This window comes from Anas platyrhynchos, chromosome Z (assembly GCF_047663525.1).
Source record: "Anas platyrhynchos isolate ZD024472 breed Pekin duck chromosome Z, IASCAAS_PekinDuck_T2T, whole genome shotgun sequence".
NCBI classification, from domain to species: domain Eukaryota; kingdom Metazoa; phylum Chordata; class Aves; order Anseriformes; family Anatidae; genus Anas; species Anas platyrhynchos.
The window spans coordinates 85,325,343-85,347,314 of record NC_092621.1 but is presented as its reverse complement, the minus strand read 5'-3'; the positions used below and the strand labels follow the sequence as shown (position 1 = coordinate 85,347,314).

At 37.0% G+C, this 21,972-nt stretch overlaps 1 protein-coding gene across 6 annotated transcripts in view; it reads right to left on the bottom strand.

Annotated features, from left to right (window-relative positions):
* ZCCHC7 (zinc finger CCHC-type containing 7) overlaps positions 1 to 21,972 on the bottom strand; it is a 114,811-nt gene that overhangs the window by 91,201 nt on the left and 1,638 nt on the right. For 4 of the 6 annotated variants that reach the window (XM_038170247.2, XM_038170248.2, XM_038170250.2 and 1 more), the window contains 2 exons: positions 20,416 to 20,543; positions 17,672 to 18,388 (listed from right to left, as the gene is read on the bottom strand). In XM_038170247.2, the coding sequence (XP_038026175.2) occupies positions 17,672 to 18,365 (694 nt within the window). In that variant the 5' untranslated portion in view covers positions 18,366 to 18,388; positions 20,416 to 20,543. Of the gene's footprint in view, positions 1 to 17,671; positions 18,389 to 19,938; positions 20,068 to 20,415; positions 20,544 to 21,972 lie in introns of those variants that run through there. The other 2 variants (XM_038170253.2, XM_038170252.2) reach the window with 2 other exon arrangements.

Below are 21,972 nucleotides of genomic sequence, written 5' to 3'. Positions count from 1 at the left end.
CATGTAACCAAAAATGTTACCTGCGTAATTCCAAAGCAAAAGCAATTCCAAAGATGATTCCTCATTATTTGAAATTATCTCAAGGGATTACTTTGAGGTCAAGGACATGGAAATGAAAAGCTTTTGGTAAGATTAGCAGAGGACTTTTTCTCTATTTGATATTTTAACTCAGTGGTTAAACTTGTAAGATTTTTAATCAGAAAAAGTAAATTAAAAGAAGAGAAGAGGAGTCAAACTGGAAGGAACATTTGGAGTCTTTTAGGATCAAAAATAAGTATTTGACATTTGGGATGGGACAACAAAACTGACTGACCACCATTGCTGGCAGTCAGCAATTCCTTTATCTGTTCACTTTCTATTTTTGCTGAACTCTAGCAAATAATGAAAGAAGCACATGTTTTTACAATCAGAGAGTTCAATCCAAGACTTATGTCTAGAGAAGTATAACTAAATTGGGGCAACTGTTCAAAGTATTTGTTCAATAGCGGTATTCTAGAAAAAATTACCAGATTAATTTTGAGAACTAATGAGAATGGTGTTCAGAGGATTCAAGACTGGCAGAAGAGCATGCTGACAAAAGATGCTGTTTGGATGACATTCAGTATGGTCTACATTTTATTGCAGGTCCCCAGAACACTTCAAGAAATCAGTGAAAAGCCACTAAACTAAGCAAGCCTACTACCAGTACATTTACATTTACTATAAAAGCAAGCACACAAGTTAGAAATTAAGGAAAATTAGTGGCCTAGATCACCATTTTCCACCTCTTGCAGTGCATGACAAGTTACCCTTAGTTCTTTTTGAAGCAGACTTACTCTTTTGTAACAAAGATGATCAGTAATGTAAGCCACAAGAATCCAACCAACAGACTAGTTAAAATGCCACCATTCTGAAATGCATAAAGCAATAGTAATCTCATTTTAAAGAAAGTCAAAGAGATGACTGAACATTTACAAGAGAATGTGACCTGTGGCAAGAATTTAATCCAACAGGACAGTGCATTTACAAATTCACTTGTGTCTTAGAGACGAAAGAGCACTTGTAGAGGACTGCCTCCAAATGCTAGCCTGTTTGATAACTACAGTAGATTCCTCTTCATCACTTAAACATGTCCTAGCTTTATAATCTCTAGTAAGGCAATAAAAGTAAGCCTTGGACATTCACATTTGATATACCCAGCTACTGTTAAATGTAAGAAACAGAAACCTTCAAAAAAATTTAAGCTGCTTACATAGCCCAACAACTTGCGCTATTTTTTCCCTTGGATTTTTGATTTATCTTCATATACAAAGGATAAAACACTGCAGTATCAAAATGAACCAAACAGCTATCCTGATACCAGACGTTAATATACAAAACATCTTTCCACATCTACATATTTTTACTATACTAATAAAACTAAAAATTAAATTTCACCCGAATACAGTAGATATATTAGAAATTCAATCATTCTTCAGCTTTCAAAATCACTTGTGCCCAATTATGGATTGTTTATTCATTACTTTAGTAAGTGTAACAACAACAAAAGAAGATTTTTCTGTTAAACACATTAATCACCATTATTGTAAATGTTTTTAAAAACGTGTCAAACAAGGATTTGTTTCCTTTCTATATATTTATGGTTCTTAAAAGATCATCACAAATTGTAAAGAATCTTTCTTAAAAAAGTTAAACCAAAGAAGAAATAGCAACCGTTAGTTCAGAAGTTATGCTTTAGTAGTTCGTACTGTCATTCAGTTACATCATGGAAAATTTTCACAAGGTGTCTATTGCATACTGTTAAAACTACATTTGAAGGAGTACTTTTCAATATACAAGTGCTGATTGTGAGAAAATCCATAAAGTGGTTATTCCTGCTATGAATCAACCCCTAACCATGGTTGTATTTCCATATACCATTTGTAACAACATTTCCTACTTAAACTCATCGGATCTTTTTGCAGCAGAAAATAAGAACAAAATAAAATTGGAAATTATATTTCTCTATTTTTGCTACTTTAAGAAGATTATTTAAATGCAAGAAGCTTATTATTCTGCAAATTCACTTCATCTAGTTTTCTGCTGCATTTCAATCCATTGATATACTTGTCCAGAACAGAATGCAGCTGAACTTACTAGCACTAATATTTCATTAGCAGTCTCTGGTATTAACAACTTAGCACAACTGTGGTTTTTGCATTTCTTTTTTAAGTTTTTATATTTAAATTTAAGGAAAAAATAAGATGTCTCTCTTCACAGATACACCATCTGAAATGTTTTATATTTAACATCTGCACATTTGGAAATACCTTACATGCATAAATGTAAGGATTTTGCTGTAATCAAAATTGATGAATTTTAATTAAACTTGTGCGTAGATATAAAATGCATAGAGATAACAATGGCTTCAGGAAAGATACCATGGAAGTTTATTTTGAAGTTCTACACTTATACTACAGTTTGTATAAATATTATTGAAAGTGCTCTGTTTGTATCTCCTTATAACTATGTGTTCAGAAAAAAATACATTTTCAGAAAACTCAGAGTTAAAATGTAAATGATTAAGAATCATATTTTTAGGTGGGCTGTAAGAAGAGACATTCCCATCTTTTTTTCTGGTATCTTTTTCAGACATTCCATTCTCAGTTTTACAGGGTGAAAACAACCTCAGCTTCTGAATTAAAAACATACTCTTAGATCATGGATGGTTCTGTACTTAACTACCTCCAAACTCCCTTGCACTTTTATTCTACCCGTTGTGATGTGAGACGTCTAGTACACAATACATTTGGTGTGGATCACAGAAAGAAGCTGTATTACTGAATCAGCTGATTTTAATTATTGTGGTAACACAAAAACCACTGAAAATATATATTTTTTTTTCTCTTTACCCGTTTGACTACATACAAAGTATACTTAAAAATAAAGGACTGGCTGTATTTTCATTTTTAACATAAAAATTGTACTTCACTGCTTCAACTAAAGAGATGAAAAACAAGGTGTATAATAAGAAAGATTTGTAAGGTTAACATGCTTGGACATCATAACTTTCATGTTTTCATGATTAGTACTAAGCATGCGATTTAAAAATAAATCAGTTTGATAGCTGAATATGGAGGTTCAACATTGACCTGTATGCTAGTTTGCTTAACAACATCAGTAATCAACTATTTTCAATCATAAGCAATGGTAATATTTCTGTTCATACCACCCATCCTAATTTTGGACAGTTAACCACAATGCAACTGAATGGTAATGAGAACTTAAAATTTTAAGTATGAAGGCAGGATATGAGAGTCTGAAATGGATTCCTTGATGTCATTTTGATTTTTCTTCCTTTCTCTTCCTCTTTTTTTTTTTTTTGATGAGAATTGTTTGAACAGACTAATTCTTCATTCATTACATACAGAATTGTATCCTATATGGTGTTTTGTTTTATTAATAAACCTCAAAATCACAATAATAGACTTACATTTTGAAGAAAAAAATGAAAAGAATTTATTAACATAGCAAATTTCACATTCAGAATGGATTAACATTTTCCCTTCTTCTCTTTTTCCTTGTATTATTTACACTTAGAAATAATTTTCATGTTTCCATAATTAGCAGTAACTATGCCATTTAAAAATAAATTGGCTAACTTGATGTAACAAAACAGTTATCTGCTTCCAGTACAACTATTTAGATCTTCATTTCTTCCCAGTCTGATTTACACTGAAAACTTCTGAGGGGTCTACTTTGGTCAGTCACATAGATGCAAAGGCAGAAGACAGATTCTAATCAGGATAACGGTCACATTTAATGCTACTAAAAGTAAGACTATAAATCAGTGACCCTATTTCACTTTTCCTTTGTATTTCAAGTGTCACAATCAAATTTTAAACCAGCATAATCACCCCAGAGAAGATCAATTGTAAAGGATTGCTTACTTCCATTGGTTAGCCTTAGAAACATAAAACCCCATGATGTTATCACAGCAAATTTACCACTTCTCTAAGTTACTTAAGGCATAGTTTTTAATACCTGTACTGTGCTAATACCACTATGAGTAATAAAGACATGCATGGGAATACGTACAATTTCCACAGCAAGGACAGTTAGGTTTTTGTTATTTGACACCAGGGCATCTCAGTAACTGTACTGTACGGACAAGGTACTGTTAATGTTTTAACCCACCTATGCTGAGAAGTTATTGTGTTTCCACTGCATTCTTTAAGTTCTCACAGAAACTACAGAAAAAGAAAGCTACACGGAATTAGTTGTTCTTACAGCAGTATAATTTCTGAACTACTGACAACCATTTCTGGTGTATTTCTCATTTTTGTCATATCTTTTGAAAAAATGTTCTCTCCATAAGATACTGCTTGAGAAGGTCACGTAAGAACATGAACTCAGAAATGTTCTCAGATTAAAAAAACAGACATATTTGCTGATTTAAAGAGAAATAAAAGTTTCAATGAAGCTATCCTTAGAAATCAATCAATTTAAATTTTTTTTTGTTTGTTTGTTTGTTTTTAACAGCACTGTAATTAAAGTAAGAATAGAAAATCTGTATTTTGGAAAGAATTCAGTTCCTGCTTGCTCCTATAGACTTTAAGCTTCACAAAGCACCTGAAATTTTGTCAAGCTTTGAAATACTGAAATATAAATAAAAGGAGGGAGGACGATGACTTTGAAGGTGCATTCTCTTTGATGATGCATGTGAAATACTAAACAAGTCAACTGAGTAGGTTTTACGTTAAATTAATACACTAAAAGTAAGTAATTTGCAGGCTTAAAAACAGTTATCAACTTAAGAACTTTAATTTACAAAAAGTCATTCTAATTCTAAGGGCAGTCTTATTTATCTGTCTATATGCATATACTCTTACACTCAGGTCCAGTGCTTATACTATTGTTGTATCCTAACTTTTTCACACTGCAACAAAATACTTAACAGCTACCTGCCACACTTTCTTCCTCTGCATTTATTTCCTTTTTCAGTGCTTAAACAACACGAACTGAAAACAAGATAGTTTCACTTTTCCCCCCAGTTTGATATGATTGTGTTTTACGTCATCAAGTACCTGAAATATTTTCATGTGCTTTTAACTGCGTCCAGTGAAGAATGATTCTCAAACATGTATTTCCATACAAGAAGTATTTTTCAGCTTTTGTCCTTCAGAGATGGATATGTGCCCTAATAAAATTTTATCACTAACGTACAACACAAAGCTGTCATTTGTATTTAAAACTATATTACATTTTTAACATGGAGGCCAAGATAAATAACTGATGTGTAAACTCCTCAGTGAAGACCTCCAGGAAAGTGTGATTAAAAGAAGCTTGCCAAAAACTGTCTTTTTGCTATTTTACTGCTTTCTGAAGTTGGTAACATGGTAACAAGCATTTGAAATGCAGGCAGGTTTTAAGGTGAAGAGTAAATACTTCGGTTCAGAATTGTCTATCAGCAATGGTGCTTCTATCTTAGAAACCTGAGAACAAAACTGGCAACAATAATACACACAGGACACAGCTCTAGAAACCTGTCCTTTGAGTCTTCCACATATGTAATCAGTGAAAAAATATTACAAGGAGAAAAAAAAAATCATAATGAACCCCTCAGATGAGAAACTAATTGGTACAAAGTACACAATGGCTTACATTTAATCCTGTTAATAGTCACGCGGAAAGAGAAGCAAAAGACTTGCTTTTCAGCCATCTCTGGCCGAGTGGGCGAAAAGAACAGCACGAGTAACCCTGACATTGACCCCGGCCCTGCAAGTTTAACCAATTCCGTCCAGTCTGGAGAGACCCCCGTGGCTGCCCCACCAGGGGTGGGCTCGCCCCGCGTCACACAGCCTCTGTGCATGGCAGGTGCACTCCAGCACCTTCACCTATAAAATGACACCCTGGCTGCAGCACCGGCTGCCCCAAATTTGGGAAGCCAGCACCTCAGCGGTGCAGGCGAAGCTGCCTGGGTAGCTGCAGGTCCCAGGCGGGGTGGCAGGGAAGGCCGCTGGTGTGTGGAGGCACAGGCCTCAGGGCCGCGCCATGCCCAGCGCTGCAGCACGGGCTGCGGCAAGGCCTGCGGCGAGGCCTGCACGCCCACAGCTGGCCAGACTCGAGAGACGTTTCTTCTGCTAGTGACCGAGCTGGCTCTTCCCCATCTGCCCCTTCAGAGCTTACTCACCTTGCTTAAAACGTTCTGGTTTTGTTTTAAAAAGCTGTGAGTCTAAGCCATAATGAAATCACTCGGTTTTTAGAGAAACTGCAGGTAAAACAGTGTCTGTTCCACCTGCTACAAGGCTACTGCTAAAAACTAACAACAACAAAAAAACAAAACACATATGGATCCATTTTTGACACCAAGATATAGCACCATCACTAGAATATTTTAAACTTTTTGCTAGAAATTCAAAATATTCCAAACTACTTTTTTTATTTTTTAAGAGCAGATAAAAAAAAGTAAGATACAAATGCACAAACAGATGCATTGCCACCTTAAAAATGAGAGCCAGCATGGACATACTTAACAAAACACAGAGAATAAACTTTCTTCACTAGCAACTCACTAAAAGAAACAACCACAGAACAACTTGTGCAGGGAGATGTACAAAGTACACTACAAATGCGAGCTGAATTGTCTCTCTGCTGTGGCTGCTGATACTCATTTTTTAATCATTTGCTTTCTTAACTGCATACTCTTCTTTGCTATTTTGAATTTTATGCTAAAACAAAATTATTATCATTAAAAATCCAATGAGAAAATCCCTCTGCAAGGCTGTACTTCTAGTAAACCTCCACTCAGTTTTAGTTATAGAAGTATCAGCAGTGCAAATAAAATAAGGAAGAAATTGTATATGCCCCAAAAGTAAGTCTGGGAACAATTCTATTTTATGTTGGGCTATCACACTTGGAAGCCTACTACGCAGACTTCAGTTATCTCCATAAAGACAGGAAATACTGCTTCCCATCTCAGAGATATTTTAAAATATTAGTGAAATCTGTATTCAAACTTACTGACTTATTTCAGTTTGGTTTTCTGAAGTTACACAGCAGATATTCCACACGAACACAATGAAAATGGAAAAGCTGAAGCTTAACACACAAATCAATAAATATGCATACAAACAAAGACGTATCTATGTTTACACGTGTGTACGTTTTTACATATTCTTATAGACATAATTTAGGCAATCCCGAATCTGAGTTACACAGATCACAGCAAAGAGCCACATTTCATGAGAGTTGCTCTGAGCCCACCGCTGCTATGGGGGGAGGGGGAAATCCCCAGACCTCGGAAGCGCAAGTTTTAAATGTACAAGATACATGGTTATCAGTTTACTGGCTTACCTTCACAGCAGTATCTAGACTGGGAAGTAAGTGCAATGTTAAAGCAATTACTGTCACCACAGAGGCTATAAAGCACCAAGTGCTTCACAGCCTCTGCTTTAAAAGAGGAGAGAAAACTCTATAGTGTCTCACCATGCACAGTTTCAAAAAGAGACCGAAAAAAGCATCTGGCAGTCAGTCTTTCTCTCTCTTCCCCCACACCGTCCCCGTCCGTTCCCCCCTCCTACCCCTGCTGCACCTCTCACTCTGCTGGTGCTGTGTGGGGTGGGTTTTTTGTGTGAGCACTTTTTTTTTTTTAAAGGAGTTGATGGAGAAATATTTATAAACTATTCAGCATGCCAGCCGAGGACTTTGTTGTTTCTCGTGTCTCAGAACTCCAACTGAAGTAAAGCATGCCACAACAGCCCATGAAACAAGATCAACAACAAAGTGCAACTAAATCTGTCCACATCAAAGAATAGTTTTGTCTGTCACAAGGACATGACATATGTAATGAGGTTTTCTGTGCCTGCAAGTGTCTGCCATCACCTACACTTTTCAAAAGTAATCAAAATGATGAAAAAACAAAGTATCAAACCTGATATTGTACAAGGATAGAAAAGTAATTCTCAGAACTAACGCCAAGCTGATTACAAAACAATTTCAACAACCATTTGAAATGCATGTTACATATTATTCTCTATAATGTGTGGGTGATAGCTTTACTGTTCCTGTAACATAAAGCATACAACACCATATTCACCACAAGACCAGCTAAATAGACAATGCTTTTATTTTCTCACTTCTAACAATGCCTTTACATCCCAATACATATTCAAGACACTAAGCACTGTTGCATAAGTGCAAAAAGAGACATTAGGAAGGATATTAAAAGAAAAACAAACATGAACACCACTATACAAAGTGAGAAAAGGCTCAGCCTTGCAGACTTGGAACATTCCCAGTGCTAAAAATTTTCATACAAAAGGAAAAAGCTTAAAGTTAAATTCAGCAACTGCAAAAAAATTTGCATATTAACCAGAAATTACACAATTAACTGGAGACTCTGAGTACAGAAGTGGAACTGTCCATACAAAACTTCTGAGACACTCTCCATCTGCAATTTCTCTTCTCAACATTCGGAGGTGGCAGGCAACCTCACCTCTCCTAACTTCTCTAAAACAGACAGGGCTTCTGCTACTTCACTGGCACATCAGAAGAGTAAACATTAGTCAGTGCAGAGAGTTTCCTGGGAAACCCAGGATATTTTGAGCAAACTGAGCATCAGGCAACTTGACAGGGTCTGGTAAAAAAAAAAAAAAAAAAAAAAAAAAAACCAACACTCAAAAAAGCAGTTCCTGTATAGATTTGAGGAGTTACTTCGACTTACATCTGGAGATTAGAAACTGTTTTAGTACTGCGAGAGGGGAAACAAAAAGCCAAATAAGAAAGTGAAAGAAAGCTCAGGACTGCATTCACGGTAAAATATATCAGATTGTCGGCTCATTGCTGATGAGTAACACAATATGTGCATCTGCATATAGCGAGTCCTTGTCTGTGGATGCACAATTCCTGCCTAGTAAATGTTGTTGGAAGAGTGTCTTTACATATGTAATACAGTAAAAAAAAAATAAAATAAATACAGTATTTGTAAGCATACTCCAAAAAATCAGTTATATACATTAACAGAGCATAAAGATAAGCATTACAATCATCCCAGGATGAGTTAGCTTGTGCTATGACGACTCAAAAGTACAGAAATACAATATTCTAACAATTCACTTCCCATCTCCTCCAGATTAAAAAACAAAGAAAACACTGAATATAACTGTCACAAAATTAATGGTGATTATGATGGTATCAAAGTTCAAGTTTTCCTTGCTTTTTAGTAGAAACCTACAATGTTATCTAGAACACAGCATGTATGCCTATCTTAACAACGTGGTAGCTCAACACACTTGTAGTTTAGGCCTTCATGGTGAGTCTCATTCCTATCAGAAAGACACAGACTGAGTAATGTAAACAGTAAAGAAACCCCACATTCTCCAGAAACATGCCAATTATTGTCAAAGGGCTCACAAAATTAAATCTTTGCTCCCTTATAAACTCCCAAGAACAACAATTTTGCCCACAGTTTTGAAGCCCATTAGCATTTAACCATTTTATTTCTTCTACCAATCTCTAGATTTTATCATTTTAAAAATTCATTAATATAAACCTTTTTCCCCCGTGCTTATTGTATGCCCATATCTGCATGCTTTACCATAGGACAAGTCAAACTTCACTTTTTCCCTTTGTAAAACCTTCAGTCCTGCATCTTCGGTATATTGTTCATTACCTCTGAATTACTTGCATTTTTCAATTACTTAACAATTTTAAACTTCTCCTTTAAAAGGACTGAATCAATTCCCCAGCTGTCTTCAAAAGTTCAATTGAAATATGAGGGTTTTTCCCCACCTGTAAGAAATTCAAACAAATAGGGACAAGGAAGAAAGATCAAACTGATGACAGAAGTGGGAAAAACAAAACAAAACACCCTTATAACAACCAACAGAACAGAAAAAAAAGAGAGAGAAGGAAAAAAAAAAAGTGAAAAAGTCACCCAGAATATATGACCATGTAAGCATGGGCACTCTTGCAGAAAACCTAGTCAGCAATCCAAAGCCATGGGAAATTTAAATTACGGCTAAGGTCCACAATAGGCAGAGAAATCTGTACAGATAAAAGGGCCTGCTAAAGTTGCAGGTATACTTAATCTAGATATTTACAGACTTACAAAGGAACATTATTAGTTTTATTATTTTTTTTTAAATAATCAAGAGATTCGAGTGTATCCACATTACATGGTAAAGAAGATTAAGTTTTTCTCTTTAATCAAAACATCCATATGCATGTGCTGTATCTTCCGAACTGTAGGTGGATTCCCACTGCTTATTACAGCTCCAGGGTGCATTCTGTTATAGTAACTCATGCACAAAGAACTCCTACTACATTTAAGTAATGTTAAGGTTCTAGCCAACAAAAGCAAGAAGAAAACCCCCCAAACTACATGAAAAGCCTCCACATTCAGTGGGGCCCGGTTCTGAGGAAAGAAAGTTCATAAGGGATTTTAGTAATACTCAAGCACACAAACAAAAACTGAATTTGGTGACATCGATGTTAATTTTAAATTCAGCCAGCGTGATCTAGCATAATTCTGTACACTTATCCTATTTAGTGAAAACAAGCATGCAGTCACAAACTGTCACTGCACGCCTATAACTTCATGCGGCAGGAAACACAAGACTTTATACACAGGCAGCGCTGCCGCGGCAGAGGGCATCTTTGCAATACCACCAGCACAGGCACACGCAGCTTCAAGAGGAAGATGACGGACTTCCATGCTTTCCATCAGGTCTGGAAACCTCCTGAGGACCCAGAGATGCATGCTGTCCCGGCAGCCGTGGCAGCCAGCAGATCCAAGTCCAGGTGGAGCCACGTGGCAAGCAGAGGGAAGCACGCTCATGCTCGCACTCGGTGTGCCAACCACTTCCCACCGCTGAGAAAAATAAGACTTGCGATAGGCTGTTTTCAAATGAAAATTAATTTCTCACTGAGACATGGGGTGCTTTGTTTTCTGCCAGATGATCCCCCTCTGACTGCCTAGTCTTTGGTGGCTAAAGTCGAGAAGACTGTCTGCTTGAGGTGGCATTCAAACCTTACTCAGGGCTGCAGTGAACCCTTAAAAATGGGGAGCGGAGCAGACGTGAACACAGCCCACAGCTACTGAACGACAGCACCTAGCAAGCCTAGAACTCTCAAGGAAAGACTAAGTCAGCATGCAGTTTACAAAAGAAGCAGATGTAATTACCAAGAAATAAACTCTCACTTCTTTTCTTCCTGCCACTGGAATTTGTACACGAGCCACACTAGTGAGTCTTACTGCTGTTAAGACATGCAGCACAGACTTAGGTATTATTAATGAAAATATTTTAATTCCTTAGTCAATTTTCCCCAAAACATATTTTTTAAATTTGAAAGCCACTTTTGCTGACATTTCACATACAAATTTCACAGCTCAGGCATCCGAAAGTGCAGGAAACCATGGCTCTTTAAGAAGTTTTTATATGGCCTAATAACATTAATTTTTAAAAAGTAAGTTGGTCTTATATATATCAAGATTCTAGCACAAAACCATACTATATGTTGCAAAGGTCAAATGTTCAAAACTTGTTGCCACAGGTAAATTAAAGAAAAGCATAATTTACCATACGTTTTTGTCACTCACTCCAGAAATAAGTTTACACTTTTTTTTTTTTACTGTTTAAAAATACACTAAGGGATTTGAGTAACAATAGAGAGAAAAAAAATACAGATGTGGTGTGATTTTTGAATACTCTCTGTAGTACCATGCAGAGGTTAAAAAAAAAAAAAAGAATAGTCACACATCTAGAAGAAACCACTTAAAACACAGATAGCAAACAAAGGATATTTCTGTTTTGAGCATGGCTGATAGAGATAAAAGAATAAGCTAAATTAATCTGAGATTCCTATTTCCATTTTGACTTCATAAGCAGCAGTTGCTTAGTTGCAGCTGCTGAATGAAAAACTCCTTTTCACATTACTTTGTAGGGAAGGACTAAAATAAAATTATTACAAATTATTTTTTGCTATTATTATTTAGATGTCTTTTTTTATGGTTTCATTAAGTAAGTGTTCAAGCTCCATTAAAAAAAAATAAAAATAATGTCATTTTTACAGTTTCATTGACTAAATGAGAGATTTTATTACCATGGGTAAAAAACAGTGTTTAGAAAGATTTCAAGACCCAGTAAACATGATAGAAAGGGATGGAAAATGGAAAGATGAAAAAACTGCTTTGGAAACACTGGCTTGTACTTCATTTTATGGTCATGACTTCCTTTTGTACAGGACAGTTTTACAAGACAGCAGGAGCAAAATTAGATATAAAATTCCACACCTTAAACAAAATAACGTATTCCTTAGTTGCTCTTTCCTTTTCATAACTACTTTCAATAGAGAAGCTGAAAAAGCTTGTGCTTTACCATTTGCAAGATGTCAATCTGTCAGAAAACACATATATTACTTCGTATATTGACAGATTCGATAAACAGATTAAAACCACAACCTATGAACTTCAGCAGACTTTTGTACTTTCTGTTCTTAGTCTTCCGTCCTTCACTTCTCACCAGAGCTAAACTATATGAAGTAAAGCATTTATGTAGTCACAAAATAAAATACTGAAATAAACGCACAGAATGTTACCCATAGCACAGAGTCCCTTTTTTGTCCCAGTTCTGGTGTGCTCAAATTAAATGGGTACGATACATGAATAAAGACTTGAGTCAGACACCTAGTCCGAGAGCAGCTGCTGGAACAGAAGTACCACCATGTACTGGGTCCTCAGGCAGCATCTCTGCCACGCAGGACACATGCTCAGAGACAGTCAAACTGTCTCATATTGTGCCAATGCCTCAAGATAATATTTTAAAATGCCCAAAGCTGCTAGCTAATAAAGCTCCAGAGTTTCTAATGAAGTTTTCAATCTGCTGACCAATGACCACAAAGAGCATCTGACCACAATGCTCTGTACTAAGAAGTTGGGTCCAGAGTTTGATACTTGTAAGAGTAGCCTTTAGTGTTATGCAGTACTATGCTCTTTTGAATGCCTTCCTACAGTGTTAATAAAACAAAACAAAACAAAAAAACAGAGCAGAGAATAAAACATTCCCTTGCTAGAAGCCTGTAAGTGTATTTCTATGCAGTTTTGCAAACACTTTGGTTTCAAAAACAACCATCTGAACTACACTCCACAAACTTGCATAGTACAGAGTGCTAAAGAGTTATCCCCTCCTCTTCAAGAAAGGTACCATAAAGGGTGGGTAAAGGATGAAACACAAAAGAAGTAACTTGTTTTCTGTGCCCCTTGGTGGCTATAGCCTGGTGCTGTAGCTTTTTCCAAAGGCCATAAGGGGGAGGAAAAAGAAAAGAAAAAGAAAAAGCAGAGATTAGGACTGCAGCTATACATGGAAGAAGAAACACATTTAAAAAAAACTTTTAATGAAGGAATGGATGAAAGACTTCCAGTTACAGGAATTAACGTTCTTATATACTCTTAGTGCAAAATGCAGAAAAGAACTAGGAGTGGAGAACCCTCCTTCAAAGACCTGGAAATTTTCCTACACTAAAAATTAATTCCATGGTACTAGATGAGCAAAAATAAAACTGTGAAAAGCATATAAAGCCTTTTAAAAAGGAAAAATGGCATAAAGGGGAGAAAAAGTTTTCATCTGACTTTAACAGCACTGTTTGTTTACCAGTCAGAGTTTTCAAAATATTAACAGAAGACAAAAAAGGTCAGTTGAATCTCAAGTTACAATCAAGGAACCAGAGTTCACTTTGCCAAAGCAAATGACCACCTCTTTCTGTTACAGCAGAAGGTGACTAAAGCTAGAATGCTACACAGGGAAAAGACTTCTCTGTGGGAGGAATTGAGAAACGACGTTAGTTGTTTATAAGGAATTCCAAATATAACAAGGGTGTTACACTAGAGCAAGGCAGGAAAGTAAGAAGTAGGGAGATGAAGAGAATATGCCGATACGCTTAACTCCTCTCTGCAAGCAGTTACTTCTGACTGCAGTGGACCCTCAGCATCTCTGTTGCAGGTTCTCAGGCAGGAAAACAAACTGACACCAGTGGCTACACTTGTAGTCTGAGAATTGTTCACATTTCAGTTCCTTTTTTAATATGAAGCAAACTGGACACTACCCATAGCACAACGCTACCACGGGAGATCTATCCCGTTCACACGGCCATATGTGCTTCCTGCAGAGAAGGTAAAAGGCAAGGCTTCGGTAGTCGCTACATTCCACACCCCATCTGTATGGACACAACAGTTCTCAAAATAGCGATGCACATACTGTGTAGTCACCTAAATATCTGGCCTTGTTCTTCAAAAACCCTAAAAACAGAACTGTGAACACATCTCAAAATAATTCAAATGAATTATCAGAGAATATCTTTGAGAGAATAATTTGAGAATACTTTTTTTTTAATTCCTTTCTTTTTTTTGATTTTAAGTTTTTTATGTTTAAGTTTCAGCAAAGAAATCCTTTACAGTCTGTAAAATTTGAGAGATGATGCTGTGTAAAGTTTGATAATCACATTACCTACCATTACTTTACATTAAGATTTGTAGCTCTTGTTCCCTAAAGCTATTTTGATGCCGTTGTAGCTTTTCATTATGTATACAAATACACACAACATAGATATTTCAAACCTGCCTTTACGTCACCACCACTGCGTATGTTGGGAGCAGAACAGATGAATGAAACTTTTCTGCCCTGGTGCTACTTGAATAGCATTCACTGAAATTTCAGACACAGTTGAGAAACTTGGGATGAAGCTGGAGCTCAGCTTCACAGTATTTTTCACACCTCAGACTGTGTATGTATGTCAGGGCTCAGCACCAGAGCCACTCTGTTCTGGGTACTTCACACAGGTTTAAACATGTCAGTGGTAACTTGGTCAAAATCAGAAGCAACATGCAAACATTCAGACTTTCTGCAAATAAAACATATGTAGAAAGTATAAAGTTTAAATGAAAACAAAGATGTGTGTGCAAAAACAGACCTTTTTACCAAGCTGCTCTCTGTGGCTGACAAAAGTTCTGCATGCCTCAAACCTCCAAGCATGAGATCAGTGTTGGTAACGCCATCACTGATGTGAGGCAAGATGCAAGAAGGGATTGTGAAGAAGTTCTGAAGCTGCTTTGAGGATAAAAATCAGAGTATGTGAAGAAGGGTAATATTTATACGCTACTTGTGTGACTGTCTATAATTTCCAACCCAAGCACCTCAAAAATATTTACATCTCCCAAATTAAATGAAACAAGTATAATTCTGAAGATTATGACAACTTTAAATAGCACAGGATAATTCTCCTTCCATTATCTGCCTTGAATTTGGATTGCTTATTGTCAAAACTAAGAATATGAACAGGAAACATATTACTACGTTTGTTATAAAAGCATGCCATAACTTAGCAAAACCGTCTCCTGATATTAACCTTGCATATTGATCTCCCTCAAGTTTGCACCGGTACACCTTTATTAGAACAGCATAAAGAAAGAAACTATGTATAACATGAACATTTGTGGCAAGTATAATCATTGCAATAAACTAATTGCATAACGTTTCCAAAACTTATATATACAATTGTAAAACATGCTTAAAGTCTCAAACACTGTTTAAACATTTTTCTGTCTTCTTTTTCTCTGGGTAATCTTCAGTGCTACCATCAGCAATTTTGGTATGCAAACCGAGGAAATACACAGACTAAAGTGAGTAAAAGAAACCTGACTCCAAGTCTTTTGCCTGCCTGGTAGTAATGAGAAAAATATAAGCTGACCAGAAAATGCAGTAACTATGGCATGTATAAACTGCATTTCTATTACAGCAGTCAGCACATGGCCCCAGACATTTGATCCCCAAGAGGTAGAGTAATTAAAAAAACCACAAATGTAAACCAATTAGCTTCAGTTTTGAGCAATACAAAAATATAAAAAGAAATATATTAACGAAATATAGCAACTTTGAGATAATTCTTAGTAAATGCATATTAGAGTCATTCAAAAAGATTTTTAGGGAGAAGAAGTTACACGCATTATAAATATAATGTGGCTGTCTGGGGTTCTGGCACGGTAACTGTATGTTCTGCCACTCTTCTGGCATTGCACTGGGAACATGGAAGGCATTTCTTAAATCTCTGAAGCTCATTAATCAGACATCCAAGATTGAGTATGCACTACGGTCTATTTAGCAGCAGACTAGGATAACTATGTAAAACCATACACGAGAAAAACTCAGAGAGGAAAGTTATTAAATGTTTATAGGCAAGAAATACATTTTAGCAGAACAGGAGGAATAATTTCTCAGTTTCCCTTCTCAAACAGGTTAGTACCGGCATATGATCAACACCATTCTGACAAAAAACTTTACTAGTATCAACCTACAGACAAGCACAACAGAACATTTTCTCCTCATTTACATGTGCTTCAGATAAAATTCTGATACACATTTATTATATATATATAAATAAATGCATATATATATACACACATATATATATACACAAAAGAAAATCTAGCTGAGGTCCTCATTGCTGCAGCTTATCTGTTTAGTCTTACTGCTGAATAAGCATTTCTTCAGATAGTGTTCCTGACTGTCAGGGGATGCTATCTCTGGAAGTGATCTATTTGCTTCAGAAAACTGGTGGGCAAGAAAAAAGCATAGATGATTGTGGAACAATAATTTTTAGTTACTGGTGCAACTAAGGGTATCTATTTCTTGGAAAAATTGAAATATACTACTGATGTTCTAAGAACCACACAAGTGACTATTACAAACATGCATCTAAAATTTGTTGCATTAGCCACTGAATTAATGCATTTTCTACAGTAACTTAGAAGAGTATTTTACAAAATACCAAGATGTTAGATGTTAACCTTAGTGATTGTGAATCTCTCTGAATTATCCAACACAGAATCCCCATAAAAAGTTGCAGTAAATTGTAGACAAACAGCCCAAATTGCCCTGGACTCTCAAAGGAGTGGTTACACAATCTGCATCTCGGGAAGGAAGAATCAGTTTAGGTCTCCCCTTTCATTCCTTCCCAACTCCTGTTACAGTTTATCCCCTTCTTCAGGTGTAATTCCTTCGGTCTAGCAGTATACAGCAAATACTTGAAAAGCATTTGTTTCCCCACAGCTGAGGGGCAATAAGGCAAGGCAGACAGGGGTCAGATGGACAGAAAAGTCATCAGACAAAAAGAGGAGTAACTCTGCTTTCTGGGTTGTAAGCACTACTTATTTTCCTGCCCTGCAGTATTTTTCTTCAAACTTCTTGTTGTTATGCAATTCTATGTCTTTTTGTGTTGTGTGTTGTTTTTTTTTTTTTTTAGAATAAACAGTTTATTTACTTTGTTTACAACAATCAACCATTTTTATTTCCTTTTTATCTCACACCACACACAAACTTTCTACACTGTTAGAACTACAAAATATACAGTAACATCTGAAAGTTCACAAGAAGGATCACTGATACTGCTTCTAAATTTCTACCAAAAATGCTGTTTTCACAGCACCTTACAAAGTACACTTACACATATGATGCTACTGAAATAATGACAGTATCAATGGCTATTTCCTTCATCATGGTTGTTTTCCATCCATCATTGCACACTCCATTTTGATTTCTGTTTATCTTTCTTTAAAAACATTAGAACATTTTGCAACATCTTTTTTAAAAGATCAGTTATCACTGCAGACAAATCCCTTCACATACAGAACATTAAACAAGTGATTAAAAAAAGTACTAACCTTTGTTTCCTGCAGTTCCACAGCCTTCAAGGTTCAAAATTATATCTTCATCTTTGTCATCTGCAGTGCATCCCAAAAGCATCCAACTCTCGACATCATCACTTTCAGATATCATGCTCTCCTCCTCGTCACTTGAGCTATCATCTATTACCATCACCTCTTGGATGGCATGAGTTCCAACAGAACTAACTGAGGCAAGCTTCCCCCTAGCACCTTTCCTTTGCCTTGGAATTTCTGTGTCTGATCCAGCAGGATGCAGTGTATCACATTCAGCAGCTTTGGCATGATTTGGTGTGGAAGATACTAGATGAGTGTGTATTTTACCTTGAGCTCGAGAGCTTGTTGACTTCTTTGCCTTGCTTTCATAAACACTCTCTTCATCTGGTGTATCAGACAAGACAATGACCTCAGAGTCGTTGGAAACCTGAACATCATCGTCTGGCAATTCAATGACGTTCTTGTCTTCACGCAGCGTCTCAGTTAGAGCTGAACTCTGACCTTTGACTCCTGCAACATCAACTTCTTCAGTCACTTCCACTGTGCTGATTTCACCAAGATTTTGGGAATAGTGGATTTGGCTGTAGAGATGGAATTCCACCTCACTATCGACACTCTGCTCACTGGATGACTCCTCACGATAAAGATCATCTTCATACACTTCATTATCATCTGCGTCTTCATATCCATAAAACATTCTGGAAAATGAATAGTCTGTATCTGCAAAAAACATGAAAGGTTTTATTAGTATGCTCATGAACGTATATCCCAAGGCATATTTCAAATGACACCTTTGGTCTTTCTGAAATTGCTAGGGTCAGTCATACTGCTCTGCAATATGGAAGACTGAGCAGATTAAGAGCTACAAGAATCAATGCTCAAAACAATTAACAGCAGAAGCTACTTAAGGGTGCATTTTGTTTAACCTTAACAAATATGTTAACCTCAACTACTTTGGCTTCTGAAAGCTGTGGAAATTCTCAGGCACCAAAGCTCCTCTCTGTCCTTGGTTCAAAAACAAGGTTCCTGTGTGGATTGGTAGACAGATGACTGAACAAATCCAAGTCTTGATTGTCCCACCAACCAGTATTAATACCACATACTTTGCAAATTGTATTACTAAGCAACATCTTATATATGCATACTCCCTGAAAGAACAGGGAAGCAACACTCGGTGGTATTTCATAGAAGCAACTTGAAACATCTACCTCTGAGCTGCAAGGACACCTGACCTGGCACTTCATTATTTAACCCTAGGACAAGAATTATTAGTGTATTAGCATACAGATGTACTCTGAACAAGCACAAGTCACATGGTCCTATCAGGACTTACAAGCTGAGTTATGATGCCACACAGACGCAGCTACAATGCACTTAGACATGAAGAAGGCACACCTGCAAACAGTATCTGCCCAGCTCAACATCAGCCACATCTCTATACTCCTCCCTGCTGCGAAACAGTTATCTACAACTTTTACCGGCCTCTCTGGTGGATCTATGATTAAGGCCCAATTTCCACCCTTGACTAAATTCAAAACCCTACAGTACATGGCCCAGAGCAAACTGCCCTAGGTTACATTGCTTTGAGTCAAGGCAGTTGGACTAGATAATCTCAAGAAGTTCCTTCCAACTTCATCTATTCTCTGATCCTAACCAAACTGCAAGTATTTCTAAATAGAGTTCACTACATACTCATGAGCCAGGCCTAACATTTGAAGGTATTCTGAAGTTACTTTGTCTAACTCATGGGCTACATAATTTCATTTACATGCCCACATCACACATTAAGGAGAAGAAAAAAAATACTTTCTCTGGAAAGTCTTTCTGCGTATAGTCCTACAGAAGCCAACCAGCCTTTGTAGGCATGAAAAACTGCCAGACACAGATCACTTTTATGGTTGTTGAAGTGGAATGTTATTGTTTAAGTTTTCTGTATGGTTATTGTCTGTATGTGTACAGACATAAAAGTACAAAAATTTAGATTTGCTAGTCCTGGACTTAAGTAATTTGCATGATGACTGTATTCAAAGAACCTAAAGGCTCTTATTATAGTAGCTTTCTGTGAACACGTCACAGGAGTTCCTCTCTGATAGATTTGTATGCATCTGTATTTTTGTTACATTAGAAGTCAACGTGAAGAGGAACACTTTCTTTCACAAACGTAAACATGGCAGCAAAAGCAGGAAAATGCAATTCTTATGGAAAACCTGTATGTTCTCCCCTCTTCTGCTTGGGCTTCAAGTAGGTCAGCATACATTTTTCAATCTCACCTGCACAGCTAAGGAAGCCTCTTTGGTAATTGCTTGCTGAGATCATGTCCAAACAGCATCAGAACTCTACCCTTTCATTTTTACGTGGTATCACCCTTTCAAATAGGGCTAGGCCTGTTCCAGTCCACAGGACAAGAACAAAAGAAGATCCAGCTCTAATCAAGCAAAGTTACAACAGTAATTAGCAGTTATAGGAAGTGAGAAGAAAGACTTTCAGTAATGCAGGAAATCAAAGAATCTCTCTGAAACACTGCAATCTTAGAGATACTCAAAAAGACAACTTAATTCAAGCACTCTTTGCTTCGACTGCTGTCACCTTCTGGATAGTTACACAAAGTACCCACATGGCAAAGCTGAAAGTACACATCTGAACATGACTTTTGGATTTGAAGTGTCGAAGAACAGCCATGTATCTGACTTATACACACTTCATAATGAAAACAAGAGTAAGAAGAGGCAGCATTGCACTACACTTACTGTGATCTATCCTCTCTAGACTACAGAAATTTAAACCAGTTGGTGGCTTCTCTTCCTCTCAGGTCCGTGCAGGAATTGGAACAATGAAGGGATCTTTCTCTTGCTCACTCAGCACATGCATCAGGCCACTGAGAAACAAGAAACATCAAATATCAGCATCAGAAAATGGTATGAAGATACCTATTTCTGCCTTTCTCCGTTGTAGGATTCTGACAACAGCTGTGTTCTACCACTTCACCACAGCATGAGAAATATGTCTCAAGCATAATCAAAGCAGACAAAAACACTGCCTCCAGGAAAGAGAAAAGGAGCTTGACAGAAAGTTGTGGTGTTTATCAGATTGTCAAAATAAAGCAGTCTTTTACTTACAATGGACAATAGCCTAAACATTTTTGCTGCCAGATAGACTGTAACAAAAAACATCCCTCATACCTGACTGTTAAAAAAGTAAATCAATCCCACATGGAGTAGCTAATGTTATCGTTAATGCAAACTGCAGAGAGCAAAACACACTAACACATCATTCTTTTGAACTGGACTGCTATAATTTTTAAAAACAAAGCAAGGAAACAAAAAAACAACTTCCAGCCCTGTGCCACAGGAGAACCCCAACCTTTCATCAACAAAAATCCTGCTGCTACCTGAACACCCTGCAGAGCTTTCCTCAGAAGTGTCTGAGCACCCCTGTGGTAGGCCTTAAGTCAGAAATTCAAGTAAAGGGTTACCAGTGTAAAAAACAAAACAGAACAAAACAAACAAACAAACCACAAGAAAACAACAGATATCTGAATTTCTTTTAGCCATCCCAGAAAAAACTCTGTATGGCTGTACCTGGAAATACCTGGGGGATAGGGGGCATTTTCCTGAAACATTTGCAAAGACTGCTTGCCAGCACTTTTTGTTTCACTCATTAAAACAAGCAAACAAACAAGAATCCTCACTTTGTAAAGTAACAAAAGTTGGCAGCTGTACAGCCAAAGTCAGAAGGGAAATGCTGATGCTGACTTTCAGGCAGGGAGAAGGAGCAGAAACAAGTTAATCAGAAGCTCCAAAGCAGCTTTAAAGTTGCACGCAGGAAGCTACTCCCTCAGCCAAAGTTTCAAAGCGGTTTGGAACACTGAGCCATAACATGAGCACAGAAGGTGCTTTGATTGTGTGCCAGCAAGGTGTGTCAGCAAGATGCGCCAGCCTCTCCCATGCCACTGATGCTTCACCTAGCTTGTGTCTCCCTACCACCTCCTCTCAAGTGCTTAACTTAACTCCTTTCACTATTCTTAGTTCAACTCCAGCAAACTTTCACAGCTCACACAGTAACTTTCTTCTCTCTTCCTCTAGCCATTTCAAATACATGTTCTGCTTAACTTCAAATGCCAAGACTTTTTAGAAACAAACAACTAAAATCACTAAAAGAAGAATATGCCGTCATTTGGTGTTGCAAAAACAGCTTTTCAGACAAGCACACTATCCCCATCAAACACCATCAGTGAATTCCAGTATTCCCTTAGTGTACTTGCTCTCTGCTTAATCTGCGCAGTGGTATCAAATCCAACATTTCTA